This window comes from Camelus ferus, chromosome 32 (assembly GCF_009834535.1).
Source record: "Camelus ferus isolate YT-003-E chromosome 32, BCGSAC_Cfer_1.0, whole genome shotgun sequence".
Classification (NCBI taxonomy): domain Eukaryota; kingdom Metazoa; phylum Chordata; class Mammalia; order Artiodactyla; family Camelidae; genus Camelus; species Camelus ferus.
The window spans coordinates 836,310-850,017 of record NC_045727.1 but is presented as its reverse complement, the minus strand read 5'-3'; the positions used below and the strand labels follow the sequence as shown (position 1 = coordinate 850,017).

At 55.2% G+C, this 13,708-nt stretch overlaps 1 protein-coding gene across 29 annotated transcripts in view; it reads right to left on the bottom strand.

The window, feature by feature from the left end:
* Positions 1-13,708, bottom strand: part of NCOR2 (nuclear receptor corepressor 2) — a 215,164-nt gene that overhangs the window by 123,096 nt on the left and 78,360 nt on the right. For all 29 annotated transcript variants that reach the window (XM_032471271.1, XM_032471265.1, XM_032471262.1 and 26 more), the window contains 3 exons: positions 13,481-13,658; positions 7,052-7,231; positions 3,539-3,652 (listed from right to left, as the gene is read on the bottom strand). In XM_032471271.1, coding sequence (XP_032327162.1) covers positions 3,539-3,652; positions 7,052-7,231; positions 13,481-13,658 — 472 coding nt within the window. The remainder of the gene's footprint in view (positions 1-3,538; positions 3,653-7,051; positions 7,232-13,480; positions 13,659-13,708) is intronic.

Sequence of the window (13,708 nt, the reverse complement as noted above, 5' to 3'; positions counted from 1 at the left end):
GGCAGTAGACGAAAAGAAAGGGGGACGGGGACAATGACGGGTAAGATTCCTCAGACCCATGGTGTGCCTGCCTGTGGTGTATTTGAGTATATTATGGCTCCCCCATCAGAAAGCTACTGTTAGTGGGCTGGGGCCAAGGTCACTGCTGCTCCCTGGAACAGCGGCAGTCACAGAGCAGATGTTCAATTACCTGGCTGCTGGATGAATAAATAAATGAATGAATGAACAGGACCAGTGTGATGTGCTCAGCACCCCTGAACTCACCAGGCAGAGGCCTGCTCTCACAACCCAGGAACCAGGCTTCGAGTCCTAGCCCGCCACTCACTGGTAAGGCCTCAGGGAACTGACCCAGAGCTTCTGTTTTCTCATCTGGCGTTGGGGACTGGGGGAAGGCCAGTGACTCCCACATACCGTCAGGACTGATCAGGATGAAGTCAGCATCAATGGCCAAGTGTCCCCAGTCTGAGGCGCTGGGAGAGGACCATGCCAGCACTCTGGGACCCGAACTTGGTAATCTCCAGCCCAGTGTGGGGGACACAGGCTGCATATGTCTCCCCAGCCTCCACTCCCTGGCCTCTGACCTCCCCTTGGGAGAGAACCCCTCCTCCAGTCCCTGGGGCAGGGTGGGGGTGGGGCTGACTCCACCCCCAGGCTCCAGGGGTGGGCCTAAGACCCAGCCCTGACCAATCAGTGTAGTCAACCCCACTGGCCTCACTATTGGCTGAGAAATGAGCATGTGACTCCAGCCAGCCAATGAGAGCCAGCCCTGGGATGGTTGCTAAGACACCTGGGAAGAGCTTCCCATCTGGCCTGGGAGGGCTAAGTGGGCCCAGAGTTGCCGGCAGCCGTTTCTCCATGTCCTGGGAACCCTGCCAGGGAATGACATTGCGTAGACAGAGCAGAGATGGGGAGAGAGCGATCCCTAACATCTTCATTTGAGCACCTGGGTCAATGCATCCCTGACGTAAACTAATACTGACTTTCACTACAAGACTCAATGACCCCCTCTTCAGCCTCAACCAGTCTGAGCTGAGTTTTTGTCCCTTGTATCCAAGTCTTGACTTACTAGACCCTTCCTGGCACAGTGCTTTACAGTTTACAAAGCCCTTCCGGCCACGATCTCAGCCACACCAACTCTGTGACCTCAAGAATGTGGCCAGAAACAAACAAACAACAACAAACCTTCCCCCCACAAAAAAGAAAAGAAAGAAAAGAAAAAAAGAAAAGAAAAGAAAAATAGAGAAGGAAAATAAAAAATTAAAAAAGAATGTGGCCAGGACCTAGGGCAACTGAAGGCCTGGAAGTGAAAAACAACCACCCAGGGGGCATGGGCTGGACTGGAGTCCAAGCCTCCCCCTCTCCTCACACAGAGAAGCTGCAGAACATCGGGGCAGGAGGAGGTGGGAGTTCCGGCAGGGAGAACACACAGGTGAGACCTGGGAAGGGGTGTCTTAACTGCTATTGAAGGAGAGGGAGTGCTGAGGCCAAGGAGCCAAAGCCAGTCACATCTGCAGCCACAGTCTTTGGGAGAACCTGGGGAGCCCTGGAGGGAAGCCCCAAATTACTATTCGTTAGACAAACCCCAGGGAAATGGGGGCTAGTGGCTGGGAAGGGAGGTGGAACAAGCTTCCCGCAGGGGCACCAAAGGCCTCAGCCTGCTAGAGTCTGCCAGCTCCCAACAGGCTGAGCCCCAACAAGGGCTAAGGGCACTGTGGTGACATCCTGGGCACAGCCATCAACTTGCCTCCACAGCTGCTAGAGAGAACCGTGCCTCCTCTCCCTCCCACAAGGATCAGGGAGGGTGGACAATGGGGCTGCCTGAGGTGACAGACCTGGGAGCTCTGCCTTTGTCCCCTCCACCACAGGCTTCTGAAGCCAACTCGACCCTGGCTCCGATTCCCAGCCTCAAGGCTCACTTGCTGTGCAATCCCAGGTGGGTCACCTCCCCCCTCTGAGCCTTGGCTTCTTTGAGTAAAATGGAGAGAGGAACAGTACGTGTCTTACACAGGTCTGCAGAGGATTCAGTGAAATCATGCAAAACATGAACAGTAACAAGAAGAAAAGAACAATGAGGACAACAATAAACAGCACCAGCTGGCACCTGCCTGGTGCCAGGCTTTGTTCTAAGGGTGCTACATAATGAACTCATTTAACCCCCACACCACGGTATAAGGCAAGTGCTGCAATTACCATCATTTTGCTGGCGAGGAGCATGGGAGGCTTAAGGAATCTGCCCAAGGTCACAGAGCCAGTAAGTGGCAGAGGTGGGATCGGAGCCCAGGACACTTGGCTGGAGCACACGTGGCCCCTCAGCTCTCCTCTCGTTGCGCTGGTCATTAGTGTTACTTGGGATGGGGGAGTGGCCAGCCCCGCAAGGCCCCGCACACAGCTCCCAGGCCCCTGGCAGACTCAGTCTCATCCTGCATCTACTGCAGCCGCAAGAGGCAGAGGCATAGCCAGACCAGTTGATACCGTAGTTCCTTGCCTGGAGCTACAGGCATAGGCACCAACCGCGTGTTCCCAGGCTCTAGAGCAGCCAGCCAGGACCCCAGACACCAGGTACTCCCAGCCCCTGCCTGGACTCTGAGCATGGACCCAGCAGCCAGGGGCAAATCCCACAGCAGGGACAGTTGGGAAGAACAGCCAGGAGTTGAGGGCAGGAGGGGGACCATAGGAGCCAAGGCAGGGAGATGTCACTGGATACCAGATTCCAGTTCAGGGCAGGTCAAGCCTTGGGGTTCAGCCTCTGGGAGACACTGGGTACCCTAAGCCCCTCCCCCAAGACTGAGCTCCCTCCAGACACCCAGCAGCTGCCTTCCACAAATCCCTCGGGGCCCCCACAGTCTGCTACAGACCTGTGCTCGACCACACCAACGGTGCCTGCTAAAAGTAAGCGAGACCAGTGCTGACAAATCTGGCCCTAGAATTTGATGCCCTAAAGGTTCAAATCCCAGGTTCACCACTTCCCAGCTGTGTGACTTTGGACAAGTCACTTAACCTCTCTGGGCCTCAGGTTCTCTCTGTGTTAAATGGAAACAATCACTGTACTTACCCTTTTAGGACTGCTATGTAAAAAACCTGGCCCATCCCCTGAAAGGGAGGAGCTGTTCAACGAATGTTTGCTGTTATTGTTAATAATAACATTACGATCGTCTCCGGGCTTACAAGAATTTCTTCTGTGAGAACCTAAGTAATTACCCACTCCCTTACTGGTGGACTGGCCCCTGGGGCTCTCCTATGACCTAATGCCTGCATTTTCATTTGCATCCCACAGGCCAGCCACAGTCCGCACCAGTCCGTGTGTCTCAGCAGAATGAACCACAGCCACACCAAGATGGGTCTTCTCTGGCCACCCCCTTCCCCTCCCACTCACAAACCCAGGCCTTGGGTGGGGGAGGGTTCACGGAGGTGCCAGGAACGCTGAGGCCCAGGGGGAGAGCCAGACCTGTCGTGGGGACACCCGCATCCCAGCTGGCAGGCAGCACCGGGCGCGCAGGAGCGGTGGGGTGGGGGCTCCGCGGGGCAGGGCGGGGCGTACCCGGTTCTCGTCGTAGATGATCTGCACCAGGCTGCGATGCTTCGACTCGATGGGCGGTGGCGACACGGGCTTCTCCGGCTCGGGCGGCTTGGCGGCCTCCTCCTCCAGCTGTTGCTGTGGGAGCAGGCAGAGCGCAGTGGTGAGCACGCCGGCAGGCGGAAGGAGAGGCAGCCCCCCTCCCGCGGCGGCAAAGGGGTGCAGCCGGGCTGGTGGCCCCGCACAGGAAGTCAGGCTGCTAACCATTTCCTCTGAGTCACCCGCAGGGACTCCGAGCCCACAGGGAAGGGCCCAGCCAGGGCCACCTCCAGGCTCTGCAGCCAACCTTCCCAGGTTCAAGTTCAGCCTTGGTGACTCTTCAGCTAAGTGAGTGTAAGCCAGCGGCTTAGCCACGCCGTGCCCCAGTCTCCTCATCCGTGAAATGGGGCTCATCGCTGTGCCTCCCTGATGAGTTATTCCATGTATCGTGCAGACTCGGGGCTCGCTCAAGGCCGGCCGTTATTACCTTTTATTACCACCGTGAGGACATCGTGGTCAGGAGAGGCTGTGCAAACTGGAGCCAAACTGCCCGGACTGGACCCCTGTTCCTACTACTTACTTGCTATGTGCCCTTAGGAAGTTGCTGAACTCCCGAGCCTCACTTTCCTCATCTGGAGAATGGGGGTACTTAAAGTTTCTGTCCTAGGGAGTGGACAAGAGGACTGTACGAGCTGACGCACGCTGAGCACACAGCACCCGGTAGGCAGCTTCCCGTCAACATCGTCATCACCATGACCCTCCTCCTCCAAACACCATAAAGGCCCCCTTCATGCTGCCGTCTGCTTGATACCAAAAAGGGAAAGCAAAGATCAGAGAGCTTAAGACCCTAGCCCCAGGTCACACAGGAAGCCAATACCCAGGTGTACAATCTGACAGGGCATTTTGAGCGAGATGAGAACACTGTTCTTTGCTCATAAGGCTCACACATCCTGCCCATGACCATGGAGCAAACCATCATGAACTCAAAAAGGTGGCCAAGAGGAGGACAAGGCAGAAAGAGCCAGAAAATCCAGTTCTGGCTTCTGCAGGCACAAAGGCCTGGCTGGTTGAGCCCAGCTGCCTCAGTCCCACAGTGACCCCTGGCGGTGGCTTTCAGAAGGGCAGCCAGCACCCGGCAAAACAGAAATCCCTCCAGAAAGTGCAAAACAAACTAAGCCAAAAAATGGAAGGAGTGTGTAGCCAGAAAAAGAGGACAGAAAGGAGATTTTCTCCCATTAGAAGGTGCCTCCCATCCCCCAGAGGCACCAAAAGTTAAACGGAGTTACCACAGGACACAGCAATTCCATTCCCAGGTCCAGACCCAAAGAACTGAAAATGGATGCTCAAAGGAAAACATGAACTCAGACGTTCGCAGCAGCACCACTCATGACAGTCAAGAGGTGGAGACAAGCAAGCGTCCATCAGCTGAAGGATGGGTGTACAAATGTGGCCGCTCATCCGTACGGCGGGACGCTGTTTGGCAATAAAAGCAATGGAAGTTCTGACACAGGCTGCCATGTGGGTGACTCTTGAAAACATGATGGGAAATGAAAGCTCCTGGACACAAAAGACCACATATTGTATGATGCCATGTATAGGAAGTGTCCAGACAAATCCACAAGGACAAAAAGCAGACGAGTGGCTGCTTGGGGAGGGAGGGCATGAGCGACTGCTAACGTTGTATGGGGTCTCCCTTCGGAAGCATGAGGATGTTTTAGAACTGGACAGGAGAGGCGGCTGCCCAACACTGTGAATGTACTAAATGCTGCTGAACTGTTCACTCTAAAATGAGTCATTTTGTGTTTTGTGAATCTTAGTTTAAAAAAAAAATGCCAAAGTGGAATTTAAAAAAAAAAAATTTGACTGTGGAGGGTGGCCCTAGGCCACTTGGCTTCTGGCCACAGTCACAAATGTGTGCACATGACCTGTAGCTTCAGCCTCGTCCCAAAGCCAGGCCCCCGGGGGGACTAAAGGTCCAGCACTCCGCTGGTTTTGGCAGTGCCTGCCTGACTCCAACAGAGGCCCGGCCTCCCCGCATGCTGATCCACCTTCCTGGAAACCTACCTGCTGCCCCCACATCTGGGACAGCTGGCCGAGCCTCCCTGACCAGCCCAGCTGCCGGACCATCATCCCCAGGTCCCCCAAGATGAGCGACAGCCCCGAGGCCTCTTAGAATCAATGCCCTCCTCCCCCTGCACATCTTTCCAAACCTGCTCACACAGCCCTGAACTGACTTCCAGGAAGTGTCTCTCACTAGCGGTCCCTCCACTGACCACGGGGGATAGGGCGGGCCCGTGATTCTACGTGGAGCCCACACACCCTTACCTGGAGGGGACTGCATGTGACCCTTCCTCCCCTCACCCCTCTCCCCGGTCTAGACGAGTCACACTGACACGAGCAACAGTTTTTAAGGAGCACCTACTATGTGCCTGCACTGCTAGGAGTACAGCAGGGAACCGGGAGACAGGAAGCCTGCTTCTACACTGTAATCATGAGACCACAATGTCACAAAGCAGGAAACATCTTCATTCTAAAGGTGACACCTTCAAATGGGGCAACAAGACAGAGCAGGGGCAGCAAACTTTTCTTGTGAAGGCCCGGAGGGTAACTGTTTCAGGCCTTCCTGCCAGTCTCTGCTGTGACCACCTAACTCTGCCATCATAAGCAAGAAAGCAGCCACAGACAATGTGTAAACACATGGATGTGGCCGTGTGCCAATAAAACTTTATTTACAAAAACAGGCATCAGGCCAGATCTGGCTGGATTTGCTGACCCCCAAGGGTAGAGGATGGCCTGGAGGACCCCACTTATTTTAAAATAAAATTATACAATTATTAATCTTTATGTAACTTTCCTTTGGTCTCGACAATCACCATGTGGATTTATCTTTACCTCCCAACCCTGTTCACTCCTCATAACCTATGAGGTGGTGTCATGTCTGTACCCATTTTACAGACAAGCAAACCGAGGTTCAGAGAGGTGAATGTTCCAAAGCAGAGCTCAGAGAGTCAGGGTCAGAGTCCTGTGATATTTCCCCCCACATTATGGATGAGGAAAGTAAGGCACAGAGAAATAACTGCCCACCCCACATCGCTGGACAGCTTGGCTGTAAACATTGACCTCGCACCCATCGTTCCCGTGCCATCCAGTACAGTAGCCACATGCAGCTATTCAACCATAAATTTCATTTAATTCAAAGTTAAGCTAAATTAAAAATTCAGTTCCTCAGCTACACTAGGCACCTTCCACGTGCTCAAGAGTCACATATGGGTGGTGGCTACCACTTTGGACATTCTCATCACTGCAGAAGGCTCCATGGGACAGCACCACACAAAACAACTCTCTTGTCCAATAAATGTAAAGGGCATAAAAACAAGCCAGCACACAGGCAGTGCTTAGCACACATTCACAACTACTATTACTACCAGTATTATCTTCACAGTCGCATCTGCTGCTGGATCAGGAGCTCAGAGCTGCCCTGACCCCACCCACCCGCACCTGCTTCTTCTTCAGCTTGGAGATCTGCTGCTCCACCATGGTGATCTCGCGGTCCACCCGGTCCATGTTCTGGATCAGCTCCTCCTTGGACAGCCGGGGAGGTACCAGCTCCAGTTCAGGGTCAGCGTGGGGGGGGCTGGGAGGAGACACCGGCTCCAGCTTGCCTGTCAGGCTGCGGTCCTGTGGTGGAGGAAAAACAGGCATGGGATCGGCACAGGGGACACCCCCAGCCAGCAGTGCCCCCAGTACACTGCAAGTTTCTAGCCATGACTTCAGGTACCGGCACGCCAGGCACCTGCCATGCCAGAGCCCCCAGGTCCCAGACACAGGGTTGCTTACTGACCCCACCTCCTTGACTTATCCCTCACTGGTCCTCCAGCCAGGTGTCCCTTTCCCAGCCGCCTCCAGAGTTCAGATCCTTTATATCCTCCTATAGGAGTCTTCCCAGCCTCCCCTCAAGTCAGGAAGCCCTCCCTCCTCCCTCTTCCCATAACGCACCTGTCTCTTAACCCACTTACCCTGTTGTGCCCTCCCCCAGGCCCACACTCCCAGAGAACAGGCACCAAGACCCACAGCCTCCACACACCCGAGGCCTATTACTCAGAACCGGCGAGTTACAAAGTATCACACACGGTGCAAACCCGGATGTGAAAGATAACTATCCGGTCACTCGGGAAAGGGAGGTATTTGCACCTTCTTCTTTTTATTTTCCAGTGTGTTTCTGCTTTTCCTGCACGGAGTGTTACTCTTTGTGTAACAACGTTGTTTTCAAACGTGTGTTACACAAGCAAGGGAATCCTTCACTGGGTTATTCGTGGACTCCGTCATTCTACCCCCAAGTTTACTGAGTATCCAAGCTGTTCTGGGAGCACGCTGAGAGGTTAAAAAATAAAAAACCCAGGCCTGCCCCCGGAGCGGTCACCTGTGCAGCCCAGGGTTCAAATCCCCACCCACTGTGCTGCCTCCCAGCCTGGTGACCGCAAGCAGATCAGGCCACAGCTCCCTGCCTCTGTGTCCTCATCTGCACAATGGGACAGTTGCCACCTCCCGGCTGTTCTGAGGTTGCACGAGTTAATACTGGCAAAGCGCTCCGCTCCGAGCCTGGCATAGTGTAAGCGTGCCTCAGGCACTGGCTGGGACTGTCCTATCCCAAACCCGGCCCCCGCCCTGTGCCATCCTCAAGGCCAACCCGCCAGCTGCTGGCAGAGGAGGCCCCAGGAGGAGCTCCAGGCCGCTGCCTCCCCACCCCCACGGCAGCTGCAGCCCGAGGACAGAGGACACATTATTCCCTGGGACAACTGCAGCCCCAGGGCTGCCAAGCTGCCACCCCCTCCCCATCTCGAGGCCAGCAGAGGCTGTGCAGTCATGACCTCCACCCCCACCCCTCTGGCCCCAGGCTTTCCGTCCTATACATGCAGACCCCACCAAAGCCCCCAGGCCCCAAAGGTCTGGGGGTCCCCCTGGCCTCATCGTTTCCATCTGAGATACAGGGAGAGCTGGTGTCCAGACTCCCAGGCCCTCAACACACCCAGAAGCCTTGGGACAAAGGCAGAAAAGGCCTCATGTCCTTCAACAGCCCTGACATGGCCCTGACGTGGCCCTCCACACTCCTCAGAGACACCCAGGAAACTGAACCAGGCACCCCGCCCCTGACCCTGCTGCAGCTCTCCTAGGGGGCTGCTGCCTCATCCCCACCGAGAGGATGGGAGGTACTGGCCGAGCACGGCTCTAAGCCAGCGGTCGGCACACTTTCTGTAGAGAGCCAGGTGGGAAAAACTTCAGTCTTTGAAGGCCAGACGGTCTCTGAGCCAACCACTCACCCACTACTACAGTGGGAAAACAGCCACAGACAGGGCTCAAAGGAACGGGCATAGCTGGGTGCCAATAAAACTTTATTGACAAACCCAAGTTGAGGGCCAGGTTTGGAGCTTGCTGAGTTTGCCAACCTCTGCTCTGAGCAATTCACAAGTCTTAACTCATGTAACTGTCACAGCTCACCTTAGAAGTGGAAATACAGTCTTCCTCACTTTCCAGGTGAGGGAACTAAGGCCTGGTGAGGTTTAGTGACATGCCCGAGGTCACCAGCCACAAAGCAATGGAGCCTTGGCTTGGAGGGCACAGGATGGGAGAGGCCAGGCCTCCATAGAACTCTCCAGAAGTAGGCAGAGCACACAACCAAATCGCAGGGGCTCCTACAGCTCCTACACATTCTTTCATCCCTCAACCATGTGGCTGGGCAGAAAAGCAAGAACAAGATCCCTTCCAGGGTCCAGGACCCCCTGAAATCAGAGGCAAAACTGCACAGAAGAAAAATCCCCTAGGAAAATGCTCAGAAGGAATGTATAGACGCGCGTGTGTCAGTGGGTGTGAGGCCTTAACTGCTCCCCAACAGGACGGCTGAGCTGATGGAAACAGGGGCTGCAGGCACCTGACCCCACCAAACCATAAGCAGCTCACACACTCCAGTACCTCTGCAGGCCTTCGCACCAGCCCCCTGCCAAGGGTGCCCGACTGAAGTCAGACCCACCCTGCACGCCCCCTGCCCCAGCCCTCTATAGAGACCCAGCCCCATCCCTCTGTGTCCACGGCACTTCGCTGGTCTCCTCCAACAGCCTCAATTATTTCTCAGCGTCCTGGAGACAAAAGGTTCTGGCGACATGGTTCCCGGAGCCCAGTCCTATTGTCTGCTGCAGGAACCCTCTCTCCTGTCCTCTCTGCTCTTCCGTCAGATTGAAGAAGGAAGGGGAACAGAGCATGAACGAGGATTGTGGACAGAAGGCTTTCAGGGTCAGGACACCCTGAAACAGTTTATCCACCCTGGGAATAATTCTCAAAATGACATAAGCCAAGAGAAGGTTTCTGTCAGGGGCAGGGCAAGAGTTAGATGAAGCAACTGCTAGGAACTGTAGGGAAAGTTGCTGGGAAATTCTTCTTACAGTCTTGATGCGTAAAAGACGTTTACTTCCATGGCTTCTACCTTAAGGTTCAGATTTAGCTTTTATTCTCAGCAGAACTGCACAGGCGGGTCCGTCAACTGACGAACAAATAAAATGTGGTCTCTCCATTCAATGGCGTATGATCAGCCATAGAAAGAAGCGATGTACAGACACGGGGTACAGCTCGGATGACCCTCAAGGATATTACGCTGAGTGAGAGAATTATGACCCCATTTATACAAACTGTCCAGAACAGGCGAATCCGGAGACAGAAAGCAGACTGGCAGTTGCCACGGGCTGGGGAGGAGGGAATGCGAGTGACTGCTGATGGGTAACCGGGTTGCTCTTCCGGGTGATGAGAGTGTTCTGGAACCAGACAGAGGTGGTGCACAACCCTGTGAATGTATTACATGCTGCTGAACTGCTCACATCAATGTGGTTAATTCCACGTTATGTGGATTTCACCTCAATCTGAATAGAAGATGCGCACCCGGAGGGCGAAGAGTGTTTTCTGCGGTGCTGAGTTTTCCAGGAATGGAACCGAGGGAGCCTGGCTATCGGACCTCCAGATGGTTCTCCCGACGGCTGCTGGCCTTCATTTCAGCCCAAACCCGCAGGAGGAAAACAACAATCCGATACCCTCACCAGTCGCTAGGGAACAGTTGGCACCATTTTCCCCACTGGACGCCCTTGGTGTAAAAATTCAGGCCAACACGGATTGTGTTGAACTCATTATGTAAAATTACAGACATGAAGCCTCGGGGGCTGGAGAGGACCCCTTGGGGCTCCCCCTATCTCAGCCCCAGAAAAAGGCAGGGCCAGCCTCGTGTACCCACAGTCCACTCCTCCAGTCATAATGATGGGTTTCAGGACAGGCAAGGGCCTCGTTCAAAGCGTGGAGAAAAACAGCTTTGGTCTGAAAATGTGGAGATGGAGGGAAAAGCTCTTTTTTGTTGCCCTTGAATGTGGAAATAGGAAGGCCTGTCATCTCAAACTGCCTTCTTGTTAACATACCAAGATCACGTGCTAGACAGCAAAGCCAAGGGGGGAGGGTATAGCTCAAATGGTAGAGTGCATGCTTAGCATGCATGAGGGCCTGGGTTCAATCCCCAGTACCTCCTCCAAAAATAAATAAACCTAATTACCTTCCCCCTGCCAAAATAAAATAATTAAATAATACAATAATAATAAATAAAATATATATTTAAAAAAAGACAGCAGAGCCAAGAAATGAACAGAGACCGGGACCGGATGACATCATGTCACCTGGATCAAGCTGTGCCTGAAGCCAACCAACCCGATTTCAGTTATATGATCCAGGACTCCTGCCTAAACCAATTTGACACAAATCTGTCCCTTTCAGCCAACAGGAGGGCCCCAAAAGACAAAGAGACTTTCAGAAATGCTGTTTGTGATGATTCTAAAGTCCCCAGAACAAAGTTTGGTGAATTCCAAAGGAAGTCTCTGACGCCACAGGACTCCAGAGGCTCAAGAGCAGGGAAGCATTATAAAACAGAACATTTTTATATGAAAAGGGAACACAGCCAGGACCAGGGGGAGGAGGGTGCTGTAAAAAAAATCCCATCGAATTCCTGTCTCATGCATCCAGCTGAATTCCACACAGTAGACGCAAAAAACATCTGAACTCCTTCAGAGTTGTGTTTCTCCCCTGGCTCCTTCCCTTGCCCAAAATGTGCTCAAACTTTCCAAATGCTCTTAACAGCCTGGAGCAATTACAGTAGTTGGTCCAGCCAGGCCCCAACACTGGGCCCATCACTCCCCCACATCCGTGGGGTCCAGGAAGAGAAGAGAGAGACAGAAAGACAAACACAGAGAGAGAAACAGAGACAGACAGACAGACATACACACACAGGCAGAGAGAGACAGAGACACAGGGACAGAAAGAGACACAGAGAAACAGACACACTAAGAAAGAGCCACGGAGAAGAGGGAGCTCCCCGGGGACCCCCAAGGAGAGGGACGAGCAGAAGGACTCGCAGAGCCACTATCGGGCACGGAGACCCTCAGAAGGGCCTGCAGAGCACAGGGCAGGCAGCAGAGGCCTGACAGGGGCTGGCCAGAGACACCCGTCGGCCCATTCTCTGGGCAGAACTGGACATGAGCAGAGGCGTGGTCCACTCGGGGCTCCGGTCCCTCGGGGGCACAGCAAGCCTCCCCGGTGTGGCCCTTACCCCCCTGCACACGTGCCCCACTCCCCTGCCACCCAAGACCCACTTCGGGAAAGAGCTTTTTGAATGGCAACACTCCTCCCAAGAGGCTGAGCAGCCGAGGAAGCGGGGAGGAGGATGCTGACGAGGGGACAGCAGGTACTGGGAGCAGGGGGGTGCGCGGCCCACCCAGGGAGACCAAGGGGAGGCCACGGCCGGGTGGCCTGGTGGGCACGGCTGGGCTGGGCTGGGCTGCCTGCATTTCAGCGCCCGCTGCCCCACTTCCAAGTGACCGTGGTGAATGGCTCCTGCCCTCCCAGCCTGGAGCACCCCCCTGCAAAAGGGAATCACAGCTTGGGCTTTGTCAGGCTGGGAAGGCACAGCGGAGGGACATTCACGCTTGGCGCAGGAGCCGGCACACAGCAGGGACTCGGTGTTAGCTTGTCCTCATCGTCATGACCCCCGCCCCCGGGAACCCCCTTTCCTGCCAGCCCCCCAATAAAGAGCCTAGCCTGGCCTGAAATCCCACCATTCAGTCCCACATCCAGTGTCAGGCAGAGAGGAGGATCCAGCAGGCCTGAGTGGGCCGCGTCCCTCCCCTGGCCTGGCTCCCAGTCCCCACTCACCCCCACTGGTGTTGCCAGACGATGAGCACTGACCTCACCCAGCAGCTGGGAGGCCATTAATGAGCTAATATGCGTCCTCGTGGTTACACAGGAGCTCAGCTCTGACACTGCTCAGCGCGCGCAGAAAAGACATCCATCACACAGCCGGCCACGGACGAGCATGTCCCCTGGCCCCAGGCCCTGTCCCACCCTAGGCAGTGACAGTGGAATAACAGCCTCCAAGGCAGCTGGGTGACCCTGGGGGACAGAAGCATCTGGGCCCCTGGCTGTGATTCCTCCATTTAAATAAAGACAAACGGGCTTCTAGGCTCAACAGTCCTGAGGTTCACTGACAGCAGAAAAGCCTCTCGCAGCAGCACAACACAGGTGCTTAACCTGTGCACATTCTGCCCCGCCACCTCAGCTCACCTTTCTGCTTAAAAAGGAGTGAAATGAAAGAGTCCTCTCGGGCACCCTGAGCACGGTGTCCCCCACAGGCTGGACACACTCGGGGTGGAGCTGTCCCTCTCCAGCCAAGGAACAGCGCAGAGAGCCACCCTCCTCCCTGGACCATCCCCTCGCCCCCCAGCCACTGCATGCCCAGTGCTTGGTCCTTCCTCCCAGCCTTCACCCTGGCCGACCCCCTACCCCAGGCACACCCATCCCCTCCATTGCTCCCTGCCTAGTCACAGCAGAACCCAGACCCTCAGAGGAGCTTACCTTGGACAGGTCCTCGGAGCCTCCGGGCTGGCCAGCGGCCAGCAGGGGCGAGGGCCGCAGCAGGGGGTCGGGCAGCAGCTCCAGGCGAGGGCGCTTGCTCTCAAGGAACTCCATCTCCGACTTGCCCAGCTCGGGCAGGTACGAGTGGGGCTCGGGTCGCAGGTGAAGCTCCTGGGACCTGCGGGAGGCGAGCGTATGTGGCATCACGTCTCCTACCCTCCCCACTGA